This window comes from Schistocerca cancellata, chromosome 8 (assembly GCF_023864275.1).
Source record: "Schistocerca cancellata isolate TAMUIC-IGC-003103 chromosome 8, iqSchCanc2.1, whole genome shotgun sequence".
Taxonomy (NCBI): domain Eukaryota; kingdom Metazoa; phylum Arthropoda; class Insecta; order Orthoptera; family Acrididae; genus Schistocerca; species Schistocerca cancellata.
In genome coordinates this window covers 196,587,366-196,606,153 of record NC_064633.1, presented here as the reverse complement: position 1 = coordinate 196,606,153, position 18,788 = coordinate 196,587,366, and the positions used below count along the sequence as shown (strand labels likewise).

Below are 18,788 nucleotides of genomic sequence, written 5' to 3'. Positions count from 1 at the left end.
TAGCAAGTGTAGAGTCTGAAATAGCAGCTACATCTGAATTTTTGCTTTGTTCCAACACTTTTAGCATTACTTGAGCACCAGAGATTTGATCATGTATTCTATTAAATTCCTGTTCCATTAATTCTTTTCAACTCCTTGTCTAAATTGCTCATTCTCTTCATCTGAAACTAAATCACACTGTTTCAGTATTTTGTAGTTTAGCTCCTCTTTTGGAGTGGATAGTCTCCTGTAACTGCAATATGTTACTCTGAATTTCTTATTTTCCCTTACATAACTCATAGACTCTTGAGTGTGTTTGCTGGAGTGTGATCTTTGTTATTTCATTTATTAATTCTGATTTTGTTTGCTCAAATGCCATGTTTGTTTGCTTGAGTGCTGTATTTGTTTTTTTTATTTAATTCTTTAATTCCGATTGAGCAATCTCTATAGTGGCAGTTAACTTCTTTAAATCATTGCTCAATTGCACACAAAATATTCTGAGCTATTCTGGCACATCTGCATCCATTCTTCTAGTCACCACAGGCATATGATGTGCACAGTAACATATGTTTAATTAAGCTCATCTTAATTCTGTAGCAAGGCTAACCACATTGTTTAAGTATACTCATGAACTCTGGTTCACCCCATAACACAAAAAAACTTTTTGAAACTAATCATCTAGGGTTTCATACAGCTCACCAGACTCTTTACCACTGCTGCAGGTTGACAAGCCACATCTGCAATGTGTGACCAGTGTTGTACATGTGTCATGGGATTAATACAGTTGAAGTCTTCCATAGTCAAAGATCCTCTGACTCATTAGTTTCTTCTGGGTCGTAATTGTAGTTGAAGAATTTAATAATTGTTTATTAAGTACTCAAGCTTCTTCAGAATTCTTAATTTGCAGTGCTATCAATTGATTTGGCACCATTTCATAATCTTGGCTGTTGACCTTTGTTGTTACAGCAACAGATATCAACTCAAGCAAATCTTCACACTCAAAAATCACCAATTCTCTTCAAAATTTCAAATTTCTGATTGCTGTTCTTGTTCTTTGTCAATTTTATTTTCTCAGTCATATTTGTTCTGGGTCCTGTCAAGTTCACCACATGCAATGTTCTGCTGGTTCCTTTACCTTGATATCAGGTGGTGAAGTAAAGTCTGACTGGGAGCTAAGAGTTCCTGTATTCATTCTTGCTCATCATATTATTTCCACACAGTTGCTCCTGTCATCTGATTGGACTTCGTTTCTCGAAGAGCTTCAGTTACTGCTTTAAGTTAAGAGTACAAATACAGCATCCAATTCTTGAAATAAATGTGGCGCTTCTCATAAACAATATATCTTATATTGTATTCTTGTTTACAGTAACCAAGCAGTACAAAGTTGCTTCATTATTCGCAACATCACAATTACATTCATAAGGACTCATTCCAAAAATGGTCTGCCTTATTTAAGAGATTCAATTTTAGTGAATGTATAACCAGTTTTCTTTTGTTCACATGATTCATAAGCTTTGTCATGGCTGTTCTTCCTCCATGGCTCATACCATGACTCCAAAACTGCACCTGATGACACAGAATAAAATGCCCAACCAGAAGATACTGAAAACATGGTACAATGTCTATCATTATCCTGGCGTGCACATATGTGGCATACATCCATTTCATAATGTATGTGCATAAATATAGCATACATCTAAACAGCAGACTATACTAAATAATTACAAAAATAAAATTTTTATGCTGGTGATCAACATTCATCAGTTCGAAAGATGCTTGTACAGCACATCATTTCACCAAAGTGATGTGTTGCATTACACTGTCATTCAGCACAAGACACCTTCAAAGGGATGTCAATCTTAGTGTTGTGCTTAGTGACAAGAGCAGATTTTGTACGGCATCAGTGACTGTCTTATGTCGTGACTATGATTAAATGAGTTACTGAAATGTATCAGGCAGCAATACTAGCTCTAGACTTCATGATGTGTTGAATCTTTATTTACAAGAATGTAATACACATTTGTAGTTTGTTGATGGAGCACTGGAAATCTGGCTATTTTATGCCTTTCAGAAAATGCTGGGAAAAGCAAGAAAATCTTTGAACATACACTGCTGTTGGTGTAACAATTCCACACAATTACCAGCTGCTTATGCACAGCAATTTGCATTTTCTTACTTTTAAAGTCATCTGCCAGTTACTCTACTAAACTTTAATTTGCTGTAAATTATTCCCAATTTCACAATTGTTCTGCTTAGACACTTCTTTCTGTCAACAAGGGCATAAAATGGAAACTATCTGCTAGTGGTACTGACATTACTAAGTTACCTACTTATACTGTGAACAGTAGCAGTTAACTGTCCTGAGGCACAGTCATTGTTATTTTTCAGTAGTGATTCTTGATATAGAACTACATATTGATCCTAATCTGTCAAAAATCTCATAACTACTAAATACCTCATTAGAAGTTCTGAGGTTTGCGTTCTGCTTAGGGCTACTGTAGTATCTTGTGTATGTCTACTGTGTAAAACAATCTGATCAAATGTTGTTTAGTGAATAAATCATATGGTAGCAATAATATTCAACTTTGAAAGAGATAGGAAGAAGAACACGGACATGAAACTTACTGTATGATTAGAATGGTGCACAAAGCTGGGCCTTAAATCAGGGAGCTTTGCCATTTGTGGGCAAATGCTCTGCTTACTGAACAGTGCAAACTTTCTCCCAGGAGTGCTGGAAGTTTTGTAGCCAGGAGAAGAGGTGCTGTTGGACATAGAGTTGTGAGGGCAGGTTAAGAGTTGTGAGGGCAGGTTATGAGTAGTGCTTGGATAGCTCAGTCAGTAGAACATCTGCCTGTGAATGGTAAAGGTCCCAGGTTTTGAGTTCCAGTGCAGGTCACAGTTTTAATTTGTGAGGAAGTTTGGAATCAGCTCACACTCCACTATAGGGAGAATTTCATTCTAGATTATGGATAAGTTGAAGCTTGCAGTTTGACAGTCAGATGTGCTGCGGTTGCATAATTGGCAAATAACCGCATCATTGTCCTAGTCTGATACACCATTTTAACTTGTAAAATTCAGTCAACACACCCCATACTCTGCAAAGCACTATAATTTTTTGCCATGGTTTCTACACTTTTTTCTGGACAAAGAGTGTAAATTGCAATATATGGTCCTGTACTGTGTTGTTGTTGCATATCGTTGAAGTAAAGTAATTTCATCTGTGTGGACTACCTTTGTGCATCCTTATTTTTCTTTAATTTAGTTGCTATTTTTCATCTTGTCCTTTTTGTTGCAGGCATGAAGCAAGAGACATTTTCCGGAATGCTGTGCATGCTTCTGAACATGATGCAGTCATATTTGCAGGTTCAGGTTGCACTGGGGCAGTACACAAATTAATCCATGCACTCAACTTGCCTGAGCCTCCAGTTGTATTTGTAGGGCCATGCGAGCACCATTCCAACCTGTTGCCTTGGAGGGAGATTGGCTCAAAGGTACTTTTAAACTTCTGTTTTGCAGTGGCAATACTTAGATCTCTGTCTTTTTCAGTTTTCTTTCAAAATAAAGAAAGAAAAATGTTATTGATATTCTTTGCTCAGGATTACTGTATGGTTTTGAAACAGGCAGTGAAACTGCTAAGACTCTTCCAAGATCATAAAGTAGTGTTTTTTGGTTCACAAATATTGGCATTGTGTATGCTGTGAGACTAATTAATTTTGATTAGTATTTTTAATCAGTCTGAAAGGTACTTCATATGTGTCATGTAGGTTTGTGTAGTGTAGTAACAGACACAGATAGATTGGTGGAACAAAACACATTGTTTCTGTTGGCTGGGGACTTGGCAATACAAAATACTATAGTGATCTGGCTCTTTAAGCTTTCTATCACATTATTAAATTTAAAAAACTACTTTTTCTAGTTATATCTGTAAACAAAGATGATGTGACTTACCAAACGAAAGCACTGGCAGGTTGATAGGCACACAAACAAACACAAACATACACACAAAATTCAAGCTTTCGCAACCAACAGTTGCTTCATCAGGAAAGAGGGAAGGAGAGGGAAAGACGAAAGGATGTGGGTTTCAAGGGAGATAGTAAGGAGTCATTCCAATCCCGGGAGCGGAAAGACTTACCTTGGGGGAAAAAAGGACAGGTATGCACTCGCACACACACCCATATCCAACCGCACATACACAGACACAAATCACTTTTTCTAGTTATGTATTTATGCGATAAATAAGAAATAATACAGGCAGCATCAGTAATAATCAAGTTACTTACAACCGGCTACTAAATTCTACATTTTTTTGCATGTTTGCACACACCAGTGTAGATGTAATTATGTTGGACTACTAGAAACCACATATATTCTTCCAAATCATGGTGTAATCATATAAAAGTTATCTGTATGTTACATAGATGAGGATCAGATCACAGGTCACAAAGTTATCTTGCATAATTACAACAGTATTCCTACCTGGCTATCACTTCTTTAGTTTCTTTACTTATTCATTTTTGTGTTCCATGGATCCTTACAATGATAAGTTTGCCCTGGATGTTTAATGTATCATTATTATGATTACATATATTTTAATGTAAATGCAATTACAATTTACTACTCAATAGATATTACAGTAAAACAATAAATGATTATGATTTTAACTCTTCAATAGACACGTTTGTTGTAGGGTTGTCAACTTTTTTTTGTCAAAATATGAGAGACTTTGACCCAACAAAATTATAGAATTTTTTTACTTAAACTATATTTGTTTACACTTTTGGCAGCAGTCTGAAGTTTGTGATCATTCTTTACAAACTGGACAAGTAGATCACATGTGTAACAAAAATTAACACGTATTTGTAGTTCAGCATTCATTAAATCTAGATTGCAACGGTTCCTATCATCAGACCATTTGTTCATCGAAGAAAAAATTCTTTCAGTGTGAGCATTAGATGCCAGTATACTGAGAACAAAGCCAAGAATCATATTTATCTCCTTGGATTTAATTCCTTTGCCTCAGTCATTACAGATACCCACATTTAAACTGTGCTATCATCAGTGGCAGTTTTTGTATTTGTTATAATTTTCAAAGAACATAATTCATTGTACAGGTTATCCTCATTTATGTCTAGCTGAATATGAGTAAGCAGGCCCTGAAAATCATTAAAATTAACTGAATTCTTTAGGGACAGTGGGAGCAAGGACTGAATTGTGGGATTGTCAGAAGTGTTTACATTTTTTTACAATGTAAGTATGGAAAGTATCATAAAATTCAGCAAGATTATTTTTAATTCTTTTCTGATTGATAGGATCTAATCTATTTAAAATCTTGTGTCTATTGCTTCCAAAAAACGAGTCATCTTTTCTTTGCAAAATTTTCTTTGACAAAGCTTCAATTGCACTATAGGACTCCATATACTTAAATTTGAAATCTCTAGATATTTTGAGGTTTCCAAAATAATATTTCCAATATAAGAAAAAAAATTGAAGATATGCTTCAAGAATTAACAATTTACTTGGGTCCTCATCACTAAAATACAATTTTAAAGCTTTAGATGTTTCATTTGTGCTTTGAAAATAATTTATTATTGGCCCCCAGATCTTTACTAGCCTATCAAGGGACAGCCACCTAGTAGGCCCATGCCTTAAAATTTCACACCACTCAGTACCAACAAAATTTTAAAAAAAGATCTTAATTCTTCTCTGCATTTTGCTCACACTGAAAAGTGTCTATAAATCTTAACAACCATCATTTCTGTGTCTACATTTAAGACATCAGAAGCATATTTAGCGGCATTATGGATTATGTGATTTGTGCGGTTTGCTTTAAATATTTTGTTATTTTTCTCACTCAACAATTTCATCACAGATTTATTTTTGCCATAATTGACACTAGCATTATCGGCACTATAAGACTAAATGGTATTTACATTTAATGAATGAGATTCAAGACTGTTTTCTATCAAAGCATGAATACCACTAGCACTCTCATCTGCTTGTTCCGCAAAATCTAATAGTTTATTTCTGGTGCCAAGACAAGGTTCAACGTACCTGATTACTACAGGAAACATTTCCCTATTATTGAAATTTGATGCATCTGAAGTCACAGAAAAGAAGATGCTACACTTCTCTTGATCATTAAGCACATCTAGGAAATCACTTACACTTCTAGGCACTAATACGTTTTTTTGCAGTAGACTGTGCTTTCATCCTACCACAACACTTTTTTTTTTATGTCACATCCGAATCCATAAATATCCTTCGCAAGTGTATTTGCACAGTCCATGCTAACGTAACTTAGGTTGTGTTTCACTGTATGATACACAAACAATAACTCACCCACTACAACTTTGTTGGTTTCACCACCAGTGGAACTATCACTTAGGCACTGAAAGTAGCTGGATATCTTAGATGTATTACTTCCCCTGACTCTGCTTTTGTGTCCTTCGGTGTTGGCGTGCTGCTGACCGTCTGTATTACCACCATGTGCTATGCTGAATTCAAGCTTGCAAAGGGTGCAATACACTTAAGAATTGTTTCCTTTTACAGGATTAACCCATAGATAAGTTTCTTCTCATTTCTCCTGATGTGTAAAGAAGTACTTTCCTCTCTTTTTATGTGGAATTTTGGATTCTTCCATTTTGCGTAACTCGAATTAGGCGGAACGACAAAGAAACAAGATAATCGCAACGTATAAAATAAACATGGGAGATGGCAGTAGGCTTAAAAATTCAGAAGAATATGGAAGTTGCTGTATAATACGGGAGAGTTGGCAACTCTAGTTTGGTGGTCAAGTACGTACCTGGAAACTGGAAGCTCACAGGATCAAATTGTAGTCAGACCACAGATTTTTCAGTCTGTGCTTTAAACTAGCATTCACTTCTCAGTGATGTGGAGATTTGCCAGAAACAACCTGTGGTTCATGTTGCGCATTAAAATGTTAAGAGTGAAACTGATGTTTGTTTAATTGTGTACTGTTGCTCTGTTATTGACATTTCAGTAGTCAGTTCCATTTGCACGAAAAAAACATCAGTACATGACATGGTAGAGGAGGAGGGGGAGAGGAGGCTGGGTGTTAATCACCTGAAAGATTGAGTGATTAGAGATGAACAACTGTTTAACCTTCTGTTCATTGTCTTACAAGATTAAAACACGAATAAATATTAAATGGCAGTTGCAAAATGTTGATTGGATGTTTCTGGAACTATCCATTGATCAGAAATTTCTCTTGGTCAATGAAGCAGCATCACTAATATTACTTATTTACATTACAGTACATTATATGAGAGTGTTTTAGTTCCATGTACTGTTTTTCAATTGCTTAAAGTGTGAAATGCTACGAAATTGATTTCTTATTTTTTCAAGAACAGAAACAAAATCTCAAATCATTATGATGTATGTGTGCAAAATGTGTTATGTAGTTTAACATTTCAGAAATTTAAGACTGAACAGTGCTGTATTTATGTCTTAATTGCAGTTACCAGCAGTATTTATTTTTAAGAAGCTGCTAAGTGTATGTGCATAACTACTTTACAGAATTATTGTGATATGTGGGACATATTTTCTGCTGCAGATCGTTCGAATCAGAGAAACTAAAGAAGGCCACCTTGACCTTGTAGATCTAGAACAGCAGTTGCAAGCACACCATGGTCTTGGGCCAAAGCTCATTGGATGCTTTTCTGCAGCATCCAATGTTACAGGTGTCCTTGCTGATGATATCGCCACAACTCTTCTATTACATCAGTATGGTGCTCTTGCATTTTGGGATTATGCTTCTGCAGGTTAGTTATATCCAGTGTATCATAATATTCTGTCACACCTTTTAATTCAGACACTATTGTTGATAATTCACAATAGTTCTAACCAACTATACTATTTGTTAATTATTTTATTTACACCAAAAATTTATATTTATTTGCAACTAACTCAAAATTTATGTGTGTGTTTCCTTGCAGCTCCTTATGTTAAACTTGACATGAACCCCATTTTGCCTGGTGTCGATGAGACTGCCGTCCACAAAGATGCTATGTTCTTTTCTGTCCACAAATTTGTTGGAGGTGTTCAGTCACCAGGTATGTCATTCTGAGCAATTCATCAGGTAACATTTATCTGGAAAATATTGAACAGGTGGTTGAAATGTACAAAATGTGTGTCATTTGTGCATGTTTGTGTGAAAAACACTTGGAATCTAATATTTTAGCCTTCTGAAATAATCCATTAGTTCCCAAGAACATAGTTATAATGTATGTGTAAAGAGTATATATACAATATCAATATTTTTGGAATATTCTGTTGGTTTTTGGAGGAACATAGACATGCTAATAACTCGAATACAAAGTATTAATGTTCAACAATAATATTTATTTATACTTTGTTATAAACTGGCTTTTGGCTTCTCAGGCCATTGTCATATAATTAAATACTAAACAGATAGTCCACACAACTCCAGCAAGAATTCATAGCTGAACCAAGTTATGTGATATTGTATGACTATATCGATACAAAACACAAGCATAACATAAGACCTAAAGAGACTCTGAACAAATAAATCTTATATTGCAGTATATTCAAATACTTAAACTATGTGAATATATAAGCCAAAAATGATGTACAAGTGAGTAATGACAGGATGTTGTATGGACAAGCTGGAGGACGTGATGAACAGATCCCCCCCTTTATTTGGCCTGTTTGTCTTATTCAGCAGTTTATCCACATGACACTGTAGTCTGTGCCATTAATCACTTTTAGAACATTTTTGGCATATACACTCACATAGTTTCAGTATTTAAATATATTGTAATATAAGATTTATTTGTTCAGAGACTGTTTAGGTCTTACATTATACTTGTGTCTTGTATCGGTATAGTCATAAAATATCACATATCATTGTATGGCTTTGAATTGTTGCTGAAGTTGTGTGGACTATCTGTTTAGTATTAAGTTATCTGATGATGGCCTAAGAAGCTGAAATCTGGTTCATAATGAACTTTTAAATAAATGCTATTGTGGAACATTAATACTTTGTATTAAAGTTATTAACATGTACTACCACATTATTGACCGCATGGCTTGTTATTGCATTGTAATTCTATTGCTTATTTCATTAAGTTATCAATGAAGAGAACAGAGAATTATTGTTATGCATCTGTCTTATAAAACATGGCATCACTGTTGTTACATGTTCCGTAGAAACAAAAAATTGCAGGTTGAACTGTACAAAAGTTAATGATCACTATACTTTACATCTGAATTTTTCCACCAAAAGATAAGTAGTTCGTTCAATAAAAAAAGTATTTCTTACAAATGTGTTATGCATAACAGATCTTCATGTTTAATTCACCTAGATGGATACAAGTTAGTGTCATATTGCTGTAGGTGTAATATGAGGAAATTGGGAGTGGCCATCAACACAATTAGTGGAATAAAGGCCCAGGCCATGGACTTCTGTGAATACTACATTGAACAGCTATTTGACTGCTTTACTTCAGTAACAGTCTTGGAAATGTACAATACAGCAGTTATGACAGCCTATAGTCCTCCAGTAGGAAATGGTTTAAGCTTCATTATCAGTTAGAGGAGGTACTAATAAGACTTAGCAGAAATAACTGGGAAGTACTGTCTGTGGAGCTTTAAATATAGATTTCATCTCTGACACTTCTGATTTAGGGCAATCAGAATTAATGATGCCCAGCTTTGGCTTGAGCTTCACAGTAACATTCCCAACAAGAGTAAAAGGATATAGTGCATCAGGAATTGATAATTTATTTCTAAGCCCATCTGTTTGTAATGAAATAGATGTCAGCTCCATAATAAGTGGTTTATCTGATGATGACTATAGCAACTGTGCATCCCCATCAGAGAGGTTTATCTAAGAAAAGAAAAGTGAAATTGTACAGAATTATAAATACTGACTCAGTTGCACTGTTCATAGAGACTTTATAGGATAAAAAAAAGGGGAAAAAATTTACCATATGCACTTAATTCGTTCCTTCCTTTACAGCAGGCCAGGGACATTTACAGCACAAGAAAAGAAAAATGGTGGTTAACATCTGGGATCAAAATATCTTGCACTAGGAAGAGAGTGCTTCATTTAATGCAAGAAACTAGCATTAATCATGACTTAACCATCAGAAAGGCAGAAACCTTATATAATGCACAAAAAATCTGAAATTCATAGAACATGGCAAGGACAATTTAGAGCATTATTAGGCATAAAAAAATTAACTGGGCAAGACCAATGATATTCAACTCCCAAGCAGTGTAGCAGCAAGACAGATGATATGAAATTAAAATATTATCTACTAAATTAAATAACAGTAGCTGAAAACACAGGTACAAAAAAATCTTCCATCAAAAGTAGATCCAATAAACTTATTTAGACAGTTAATGCATATTCTGCTACCAGACATCAGTTTTGCCAAATCATCTGTTAGGGTCACAATAATCATTACATCATTACGTCACTAAAAAGTAGCAACTCTTCTGAATGCGGTGCTATCTCAGCTAAAGTACGAGAATCTTGTGCTGACTTGGTAACACCATCCTTGAGTTACCTTTTTAATCAAGAGTATTTCCTGAAAGACTGAATTATGCATGCATTAGTAACACCAATATACAAAAGTAGAGATAAGCAACTGACCACTAATTACAGATCGATCTTATTTCTTCCCATGTTCTCAAAATTATTTGAGTGAGTAGCTTATAAGAGAACACTGAACCATACTTTTGAGAATAACATTTTAACAGGAGCTCAGTTTAGCTTCCATTCAGGATTCTATACTGTGGACTCAGTATATGATTTCATGAACTCAGTTCTAATACAACTATGCCTCTGTATGAGTCCTAATTTCTCTTATCTTATTTTTGTCATCCTTTTGTGAAATTTAAGTAGCTAATAATAGAACTGTTCTGCAGTCAGCCTCAAATGCCAATTCTCTAAATTTTCTCATTAGTGTCTTGCGAAAAGAACATTGTCTACCCTCCAGGCATTCCCACTGGAATTCGTGAAGCATCTCCGTAGTACATATGTGCTGATCAAACCTATGGGTAACAAATCAAGCAGCACACCCTTGAACTGCTTCAATGTTTCCTTGTAATCTGATGTGGTGGGGATCCCAAACATTCAAGCAGTACTTAAGAACAAGTTACACAAGTGGTTTATACACTGTCTCCTTTATAGATGATTACACTTTCCTGAAATTCTCCCAATAAAACAAAGTCTGGCATTAACCTTTGCTACTATCTTCTGTATATGCTTGTTCCATTTCAAGGGCCTGCAATGTTTTGCCCAGATATTTCATTGATGCCATTGCACCAAGTAGCACATTACTAATTCTGTATTTAAAAATTACAGGATTATTTTTCCTACTCATCTGCCTTAACTTATATTTTTCTATATTTAGAGGAAGCTGCTGTTCATCACGCCAACTATAAATTTTGTCTAAGTCCATGTACTACAATCACTCAATGATGACACGTTCCCATACACCATAGTGTCATCACCAAACTGCTGCTCACATTCTCCTCCAGATCATTTATGTATACAGAGAGTAAGAGAAGTCCTGTCACGCTTCCCTGAGTGCTCCTGATAATACCGTTGTCTCTAGTGAACACTCGCCATCGGAAATGATATGTAAGTTCAATTTCTTAAGAAGTCTTTGAGCCACTCACTCACACATGTGGCAACCTATTCCATATGCTCATACCTTCATTAACAGTATACAGTGGGGCACTACATCAAATGCTTTCTGGAAACCTAGGAATATCGAATCTGCCTATTGGCCCTCTTCCGTAGTTCTAAGGATGTCACACAAGAATAGAGTAAGCTGAGATTCGCACGAGCAATGCTTTCTGAAGCTGTGCCTGAAAGGAATTTATGGTTAATAACAAGAGTGAACTTAGGATGAACTCAGTAGTTTTCAACCATAATACTAAAAATAGAAATAATTTGCCTGTGGGCTATGCATCCCTCTCAAGGGTTCAGAATGGAGTTTCGTATTCTGGGGACAGAGTCTGAAACAGGTTGCCAGTGCATATTTGTCAGGAAATTGAAACTCCCTAAGTATTTAAACACAATATAGAATACTATACTATCATCCACACCTACAATAGATGTGAGTACTTGGACTCAGGAAAGTGAAATCTGCTTAATTCTAACTTCTGTATCACATATATCCTGCTTTTACCAACATAAAGAAAGCTAATACTGATCTGTGTAAAACTAAAATGATTTGTTTGAGGTATTATATAGCAGCTGTAGCTTCCTACATAGAAAGACCTTGAAAACAATATTATGTAATTTAATTATGTTCGGACAGTGATAAAATATTTTGTACTTGGATATTTTCATGAATATTTTATCATTTTTATTACTAAATAGCTTAATTACAAGTTTTCAAGAGTATAAGTGTATGACTTTACTACACTTTTCTAAACTACTAAAACTTGTTTCCTGTGAGTAAAAGATTGTGCTAGTCATACTTTGTTTTCACTTGTATAATCCACAAAACAGCCAGCAGTGGCTGCTTCTGCCTGTTAATGTAAACTCGACTCGTTTCACATCCCTGAAGGTTCTTTTCAAGATGGGATTGAGAGAACATAATGTGTGAATGAATGAATAAATCTTTAGGCATATAAGTGTTAGCATTTATCCTGCTTTTCCCAAACCCTGTGGTTAGTAAAAGAAAAGAACAATTGAGTTTAAGGATAGTGGCAAACCTCCTTTTTTCAGTTTCTTTTGCCTATCAGATACTAATAATATTTGAAAAATGAGACAGCAAATGGAGGTTTATTTAGAGAATGCGTTTCTTGCAAATATGTAATACAAAAACCACAGAACAACATGTAGTTACAATTGCTTGATATTGACAAAACTCCTTTCTCCTGAAGCAAAACAGAAAAAATGTGTGTAATTGATGCAGCACCATATTACTAAAGTTATATGTTGAAGTTCATATATAGGCACAACATAGTCATAAATATTGATTGATGTATGCAGTGCAATGTGATGTAATTTTTGTGTTGTGCATAGAGTGGGATGGATCTTTGATAATTGTATTCACATTAAACTGTAACATCACCAGAAAAAGTTGTTTTTATAGAACAATTTTGCTGTAAGATGCTATTTAAACAAAACTGATATTTCACTCAAAACTCTTTATCATCAATGTAATTTTGCAGGTGTATTGGTGGCTAAGAAAGTTCTTTTCAACAATCCTGTACCTAATGGCTGTGGAGGTGGTACAGTTTTCTTCGTAACTAGAGATGGCCATCGTTACTTACAGGTGTGATTTCCTTGTAGTTAGTGTTACTTTAGACAATAGCTTGTTTGCTGATTCCATGAATGTTTATTCATGTATAAAGAAAATACTGCTTCTAATAGCTATTAGTGAACAAAAATGACACTGAAAGTTAGCTATTAGCATTTGAAGCTGACACTTATTTGGAAAAATCTAAGTATCTTCAAAATACAGTTAAATTAATAATGTTACTTGTGGCAGAAATGAAGAGAAAGAAATATTTTTATATGTTGGAAAGCTGGAGATATGCTGTGAATGCATAAAGAGATTGGTAAGAAATTTCTGTTAGGAAATTTATTCATTTAGAGATGTATTCCACATGCTGTTAATGGAAGAGGACTGAAGTAAAGAATATGAAGTATTTCGAAATTACAATTTAGAACTCATGTAAAGGAATTTACTTTGTATGTGAATATAATATGGGACATGGGTGTACGCCAAAATGTATATTTCATCTTTTGACTTCTTGTATTTCTGTTATTTTCCTGATTATCTTTCATAACATCAATAGTCTACAGCCCATAGTCAAGTGGTTAGCGTTGCTACTCCTAATTTGTGAGGTCTTAGGTTCAATTCCTGGCCAGGTCAATTTTTTTGTTCACTCAGCAACTGGATGTTTGTGTTGTCCTACTGATTACATCTCTTCTTCATCACAAATATGTGCAATTCACCTAAGCGGCATCAGCTAGAAAGACTGCACCAGATGACAGAACAACCGAAGATGGGAGCTCTCAGCAAATAATGTCACTTTTCAAGTTTGATGTACTGAAATGTCTTCTAAATTACCATTAAGGCAAGATGAAAATTCTGTGCTTGTTGTATAGTGTGTGATTTTAGTTTTCTAATATGGGTCTGTTGACTGTGCAGGACACAGAGCTCAGAGAAGAAGGTGGCACAGCTGCTGTTGTAGAATCAGTTCGAGCAGGACTTTCCATGCAGCTGAAGGAAGCAGTTGGGACGCAAGCTATAATGGCAAGGGAGCACAAAATTACCAGGTATTCTCCATGAAATAGACCATCAGAAAAATCAAATATATATATTGGTTTGTTTTCCTTTACAACCAAATGATTTTAAGGCAGAATTTTACAGGCCCGTTTAATAGATTGGTCCCAAATTATCCTAGAGTGAAATTTGTGTTATTGATATGTGTTAACAGGGACATTAAAAAACTAAGAATAACCAGCACTCCAGGCGTGACAGCATCATCCTGGTCTACACTGACTACTGCCACCATGCAGCAGTGCTGCTCAGCCGCTCCTGGAGTACTGGTTATTCTTCATTGCAAAAACAAAATTGCAAATAATTGTGAAAACATTGAAGAAATGTGCCTGAAGACTCTTAGGAACATCACATGATATATAACATTCCCAAACTATTACCCCCAAGATTCCTACTGTTGCAATCTTCCCTGCTGTAAAACCTGCCCCATGTTGTGCCCACTCACCACTTGTACTCCAGCCCTAACACAGGTAAATCTTACTATATAAAAGACAGAGAAACTTGCAAAACCACATCTATTGTTTATCAAGTAATTTGTGTCCACTGTGCATTGTCCTACATAGGTATGACCACCACTAGTGTCAGAACACACGAGTGGGCAAAGAAAAATTATCTGTTTGGAACATGAAGTACCCAACTGCTGAACATGCTTGACAGTGTCTTGAAGATCAAGAATGACTGCTACACCACTCTAGTTATTTGGGTCCTCCTACCTGGTACTAATTTCCTTGAACTCAAGAGATGGGAACTTGCTCTCTAGAACATTCCCCCTTCTCTCCCTTTTTTTTTTTTTTTTTTTCCTTCATTGTCATCCTTTTGAGTTACGTGTATGTGTCATTATTTTATTTATTGCTTTTACTTTTTAATTTCACTTCCCTCCCTGCTCTCTTTCATACTATTATTATTTTTTTCACAGATTTTTCAGTTGCACTATTCATTTCTCTTTCTTTAATGCCTAATCCATCATTAATTCTCACTCTGCCCTGATCATATCTGGACCGAAGCTGGCACAGTGCTTGGTAGCATACTATCTTTGCCCTCCTACTCTCTCTCTCTCTCTCTCTCTCTCTCTCTCTCTCTCTCTCTCTCTCTCTCTGACACCTCTCCCTTCATCTTTATCTCCCCCCATCTCACAACAGATGAGTCCGTCTGATTCTGAAGTCGGTCAGTGATCTGTTCTTCCTTCTTAACTTATCCCTCTCTTCTTCCCAGAGAAGAAACTAGTTGTTCAAAGGCTAGAAAATAGTTTACTTTTATATGTATCAATCAGCAGCACCATACATTCTGCCGTCTGAGGTTCAGTATTTGCTAGCGATAACTATCACCAAGAAGCATCAGCCATATTTTCTCTCTAACAAAAGTTGTTGCACATGATCTAGCGCCTCTAGATTTTTGATGCAAAAGCTTTGGAACACCCTGTGTGTGTGTGTGTGTGTGTGTGTGTGTGTGTGTGTGTGTGTGTGTGTGTGTGTGTGTGTGTGTCCACCCTTCATTGCTTCATACTATCCACAAGTTCATCAAGGCACTGTTGGTCCAGATTGTCCCACTCCTCAACGGTGATTCAGCATAGATCCTTCAGAGTGGTTGGTGGGTCACGTCATCCATAAACAGCACTATTCAATCTGTCCCAGGCGTGTTCGATAGGGTTCATGTTTGGAGAACATGCTGGCCACTCTAGTCAAGCGATGTTGTTATCCTGAAGGAAGTCATTCACAAGATGTGCACAATGGGGCACGAATTGTTGCCCATGAACACGAATGCCTCGCCAATATGCTGCCGATATGGTTACACTATCGGTCAGAGGACGGCATTCACGTATCATACAGCCATTATGGCACTTCCATGACCACCAACGGCGTATGACGGCCCCACATAATGCCACCCCAAAACAGCAGGGAACATCCACCTTGCTGCACTCACTGGCCAATATCTCTAAGGCATTCAGCCTGACTGGGTTGCCTCCAAACACGTCTCTGATGATTGTCTGGGTGAAGGCATATGAGACAATAGTCGGTGAAGAGAACGTGATGCCAATCCTGAGCGGTCCATTCGGCATGTTGCTGGGCCCATCTGTACCACACTGCATGGTGTCGCGGTTGCAAAGATGGACCTCGCCATGGACGCTGGAAGTGAAGTTGTGCACCATGCAACCTATCGCGCACAGTTTGAGTCATAACACGATCTCCTGCGGCTGCACGAAAAGCATTATTCAACATAGTGGCATTGGTGTCAGGGTTCCTCTGAGCCGTAATCCATAGGTAGTGCTTATCCACTGCAGTAGTAGCCCTTGGGCAGCCTGAGTGAGGCATGTCATTGAAAATTCCTGTCTCTCTGTATCTCCTCCATGTCTGAACAACATCACTTTAGTTCAGTTCGAGATGCCTGGACACTTCCCTTGTTGAGAGCCCTTCCTGGTACAAAGTAACAATGCGGACACAATCGAACCATGTTATTGACTGTCTAGGCATGGTTGAGCTACAGACAACATGAGCCGTGTACCTCTTCCTGGTGGAATGACTGAAACTGATGGGCTATCGGACCCCCTCCGTCTAATAGGCGCTGTTCATGAGTGGTTGTTTTCATCTGTGGGTGGGTTTAGTGACATCTGTGAACAGTCAAAAGGACTGTATCTGTGATACAATATCCCCAGTCAACATCTATCTTCAGGAGTTTTGGGAACCAGGGTGATGGAAAACTTTTTTTGATGTGTGTAATTGTAATCAATGATTTAAGAAAAAAATTAACCTGACAAATGCAGAAAGACGTTAATGTGTTTAGTTATAATTCCAACTTCTGGCCTATATAAAATGCTCTAGTGTTACTGGTTCTTATTTTTGTAATGTTCTTACAGGATGGTGCTGGCCCACATGCGAACAATTCCAGAACTCATTCTTCTTGGTCCTCGCTGCCAGTCTTCAAAAAGGCTGCCAATATTTTCATTTATGGTGAGACACCCAAGAGGTGTGTTCCTCCATCACAACTTTGTATGTACAGTTTTGAATGATGTCTTCGGTATCCAGGCAAGAGGTGGATGTGCATGTGCTGGTCCATATGCTCAGGATCTGCTAGGAATTCCTGAAGAATTAGCTCAGGAGTATGAAGAAGTACTGCTTGAAGATCGGTGAGTGTGGAATAATTACTTGAACATTAACATTCTGTATTGAATGCTCATAATTGTATCCATGCTGCCCGTAGAATAAGCAGTCCAACTTTGTTTGCACTTATCGTTTACTAAAAATGTAATATGTGATCATTAAGATGTGAGTGATTTAGCCCAGCTATTAAATAAATATATCAGTTATTTGTAATATATATATTGTTTAGCCAGGTGGTTCATCATTTGCCTACTAACTGGAGTGCTTTGTAGCAGATTGGCAGGTGATGAGTAGTAATGTCTCTAGCTTTTTTGTCTCTCACTTTTCCTCAGAAAGGAAGATGAAAAATATAGATGTAAGCACAGTTTTGATTCCATTCATTATCAGGTAGTTGCCAGGTCCTTTTATAACCCATGAGCAGCTTCTTCTCCCATGTGATGCTGATGACGAAGTCCCATACTCCGAGGAGTGTAGGGGACTATGCGAGAGACCCACACCACCGACTAGGCAAGGTCCTAGCAGAGGTGGTTTGCCATTGCCTTCCTCCAGCCATAATGGGGATGAATGATGATGATGAAGATAATACATCAACACTCAGTCATCTCGAGGCAGGGAAAATCCCTGACCCCGCTGGAAATCGAACCCGGGACCCCGTGCGCGGGAAGTGTGAACGCTACTGCAAAACCACAAGCTTCAGAATTCTCCCATGTGCCTCACTAAAAACAAGATTCTGCTCTTCACTTTGGTATCATAACAGCACATTATAAAATCAATATGTGCGAGTGATGGAGCATACATCATTTGTAATTACTTTAGTTTGGGTAGATTTCTGTGATTTTCCCACGATAATCATTTTGTATTTAATATTCACTGAATTCAGTTGTCCTCCATATTACTTACTACAGTTTGCAAATGATCAATTTTGTTATAGATGTGTCACACATCAGTTAAAATTTTATTTCTGAAATATTAAGGCTTGTACCAGATATACTCAGGAGATGGAATGTGAGAAGGATTATTGCTTTTACACCTATGTGCAGGCTGTTATTAGACTAATTTTTATCTTCTTGATCCCAGGACCAATGTGAATAAAGAAATGTCTTACTTTATGCACAGAAATTTCAAACCTGGTTCATTGGATATAAGGCACCATCTTTCTTCAAGTGTTTCCCAGTTAGGACTTTTCATCATTTTATACCCGCTCCCCAGATAAACCAGCATATAACTCTTTATATTGCCCTCCTTTGTGTACGCTTCATGTACCCTGTTAACCCAACATGGTATAGCTACCATACTCTTGAGTATTATTCTGTGTGTGATCAGTGGCTTACCTTAGTCTGGCATTCATATTTCCCTCTCTTTATAAATTTTCTTTGAAATGTGTGCTACGTGGATGTGAATAGATTACATTATTGAA

At 36.7% G+C, this 18,788-nt stretch overlaps 1 protein-coding gene across 1 annotated transcript in view; it reads left to right on the top strand.

The window, feature by feature from the left end:
• LOC126095747 (uncharacterized) overlaps window positions 1-18,788 on the top strand; it is a 93,243-nt gene that overhangs the window by 7,150 nt on the left and 67,305 nt on the right. Inside the window, exons 2-7 of the mRNA XM_049910522.1 lie at window positions 3,275-3,470; window positions 7,553-7,760; window positions 7,935-8,051; window positions 13,159-13,262; window positions 14,145-14,272; window positions 17,128-17,397. Coding sequence (XP_049766479.1) covers window positions 3,275-3,470; window positions 7,553-7,760; window positions 7,935-8,051; window positions 13,159-13,262; window positions 14,145-14,272; window positions 17,128-17,397 — 1,023 coding nt within the window. The remainder of the gene's footprint in view (window positions 1-3,274; window positions 3,471-7,552; window positions 7,761-7,934; window positions 8,052-13,158; window positions 13,263-14,144; window positions 14,273-17,127; window positions 17,398-18,788) is intronic.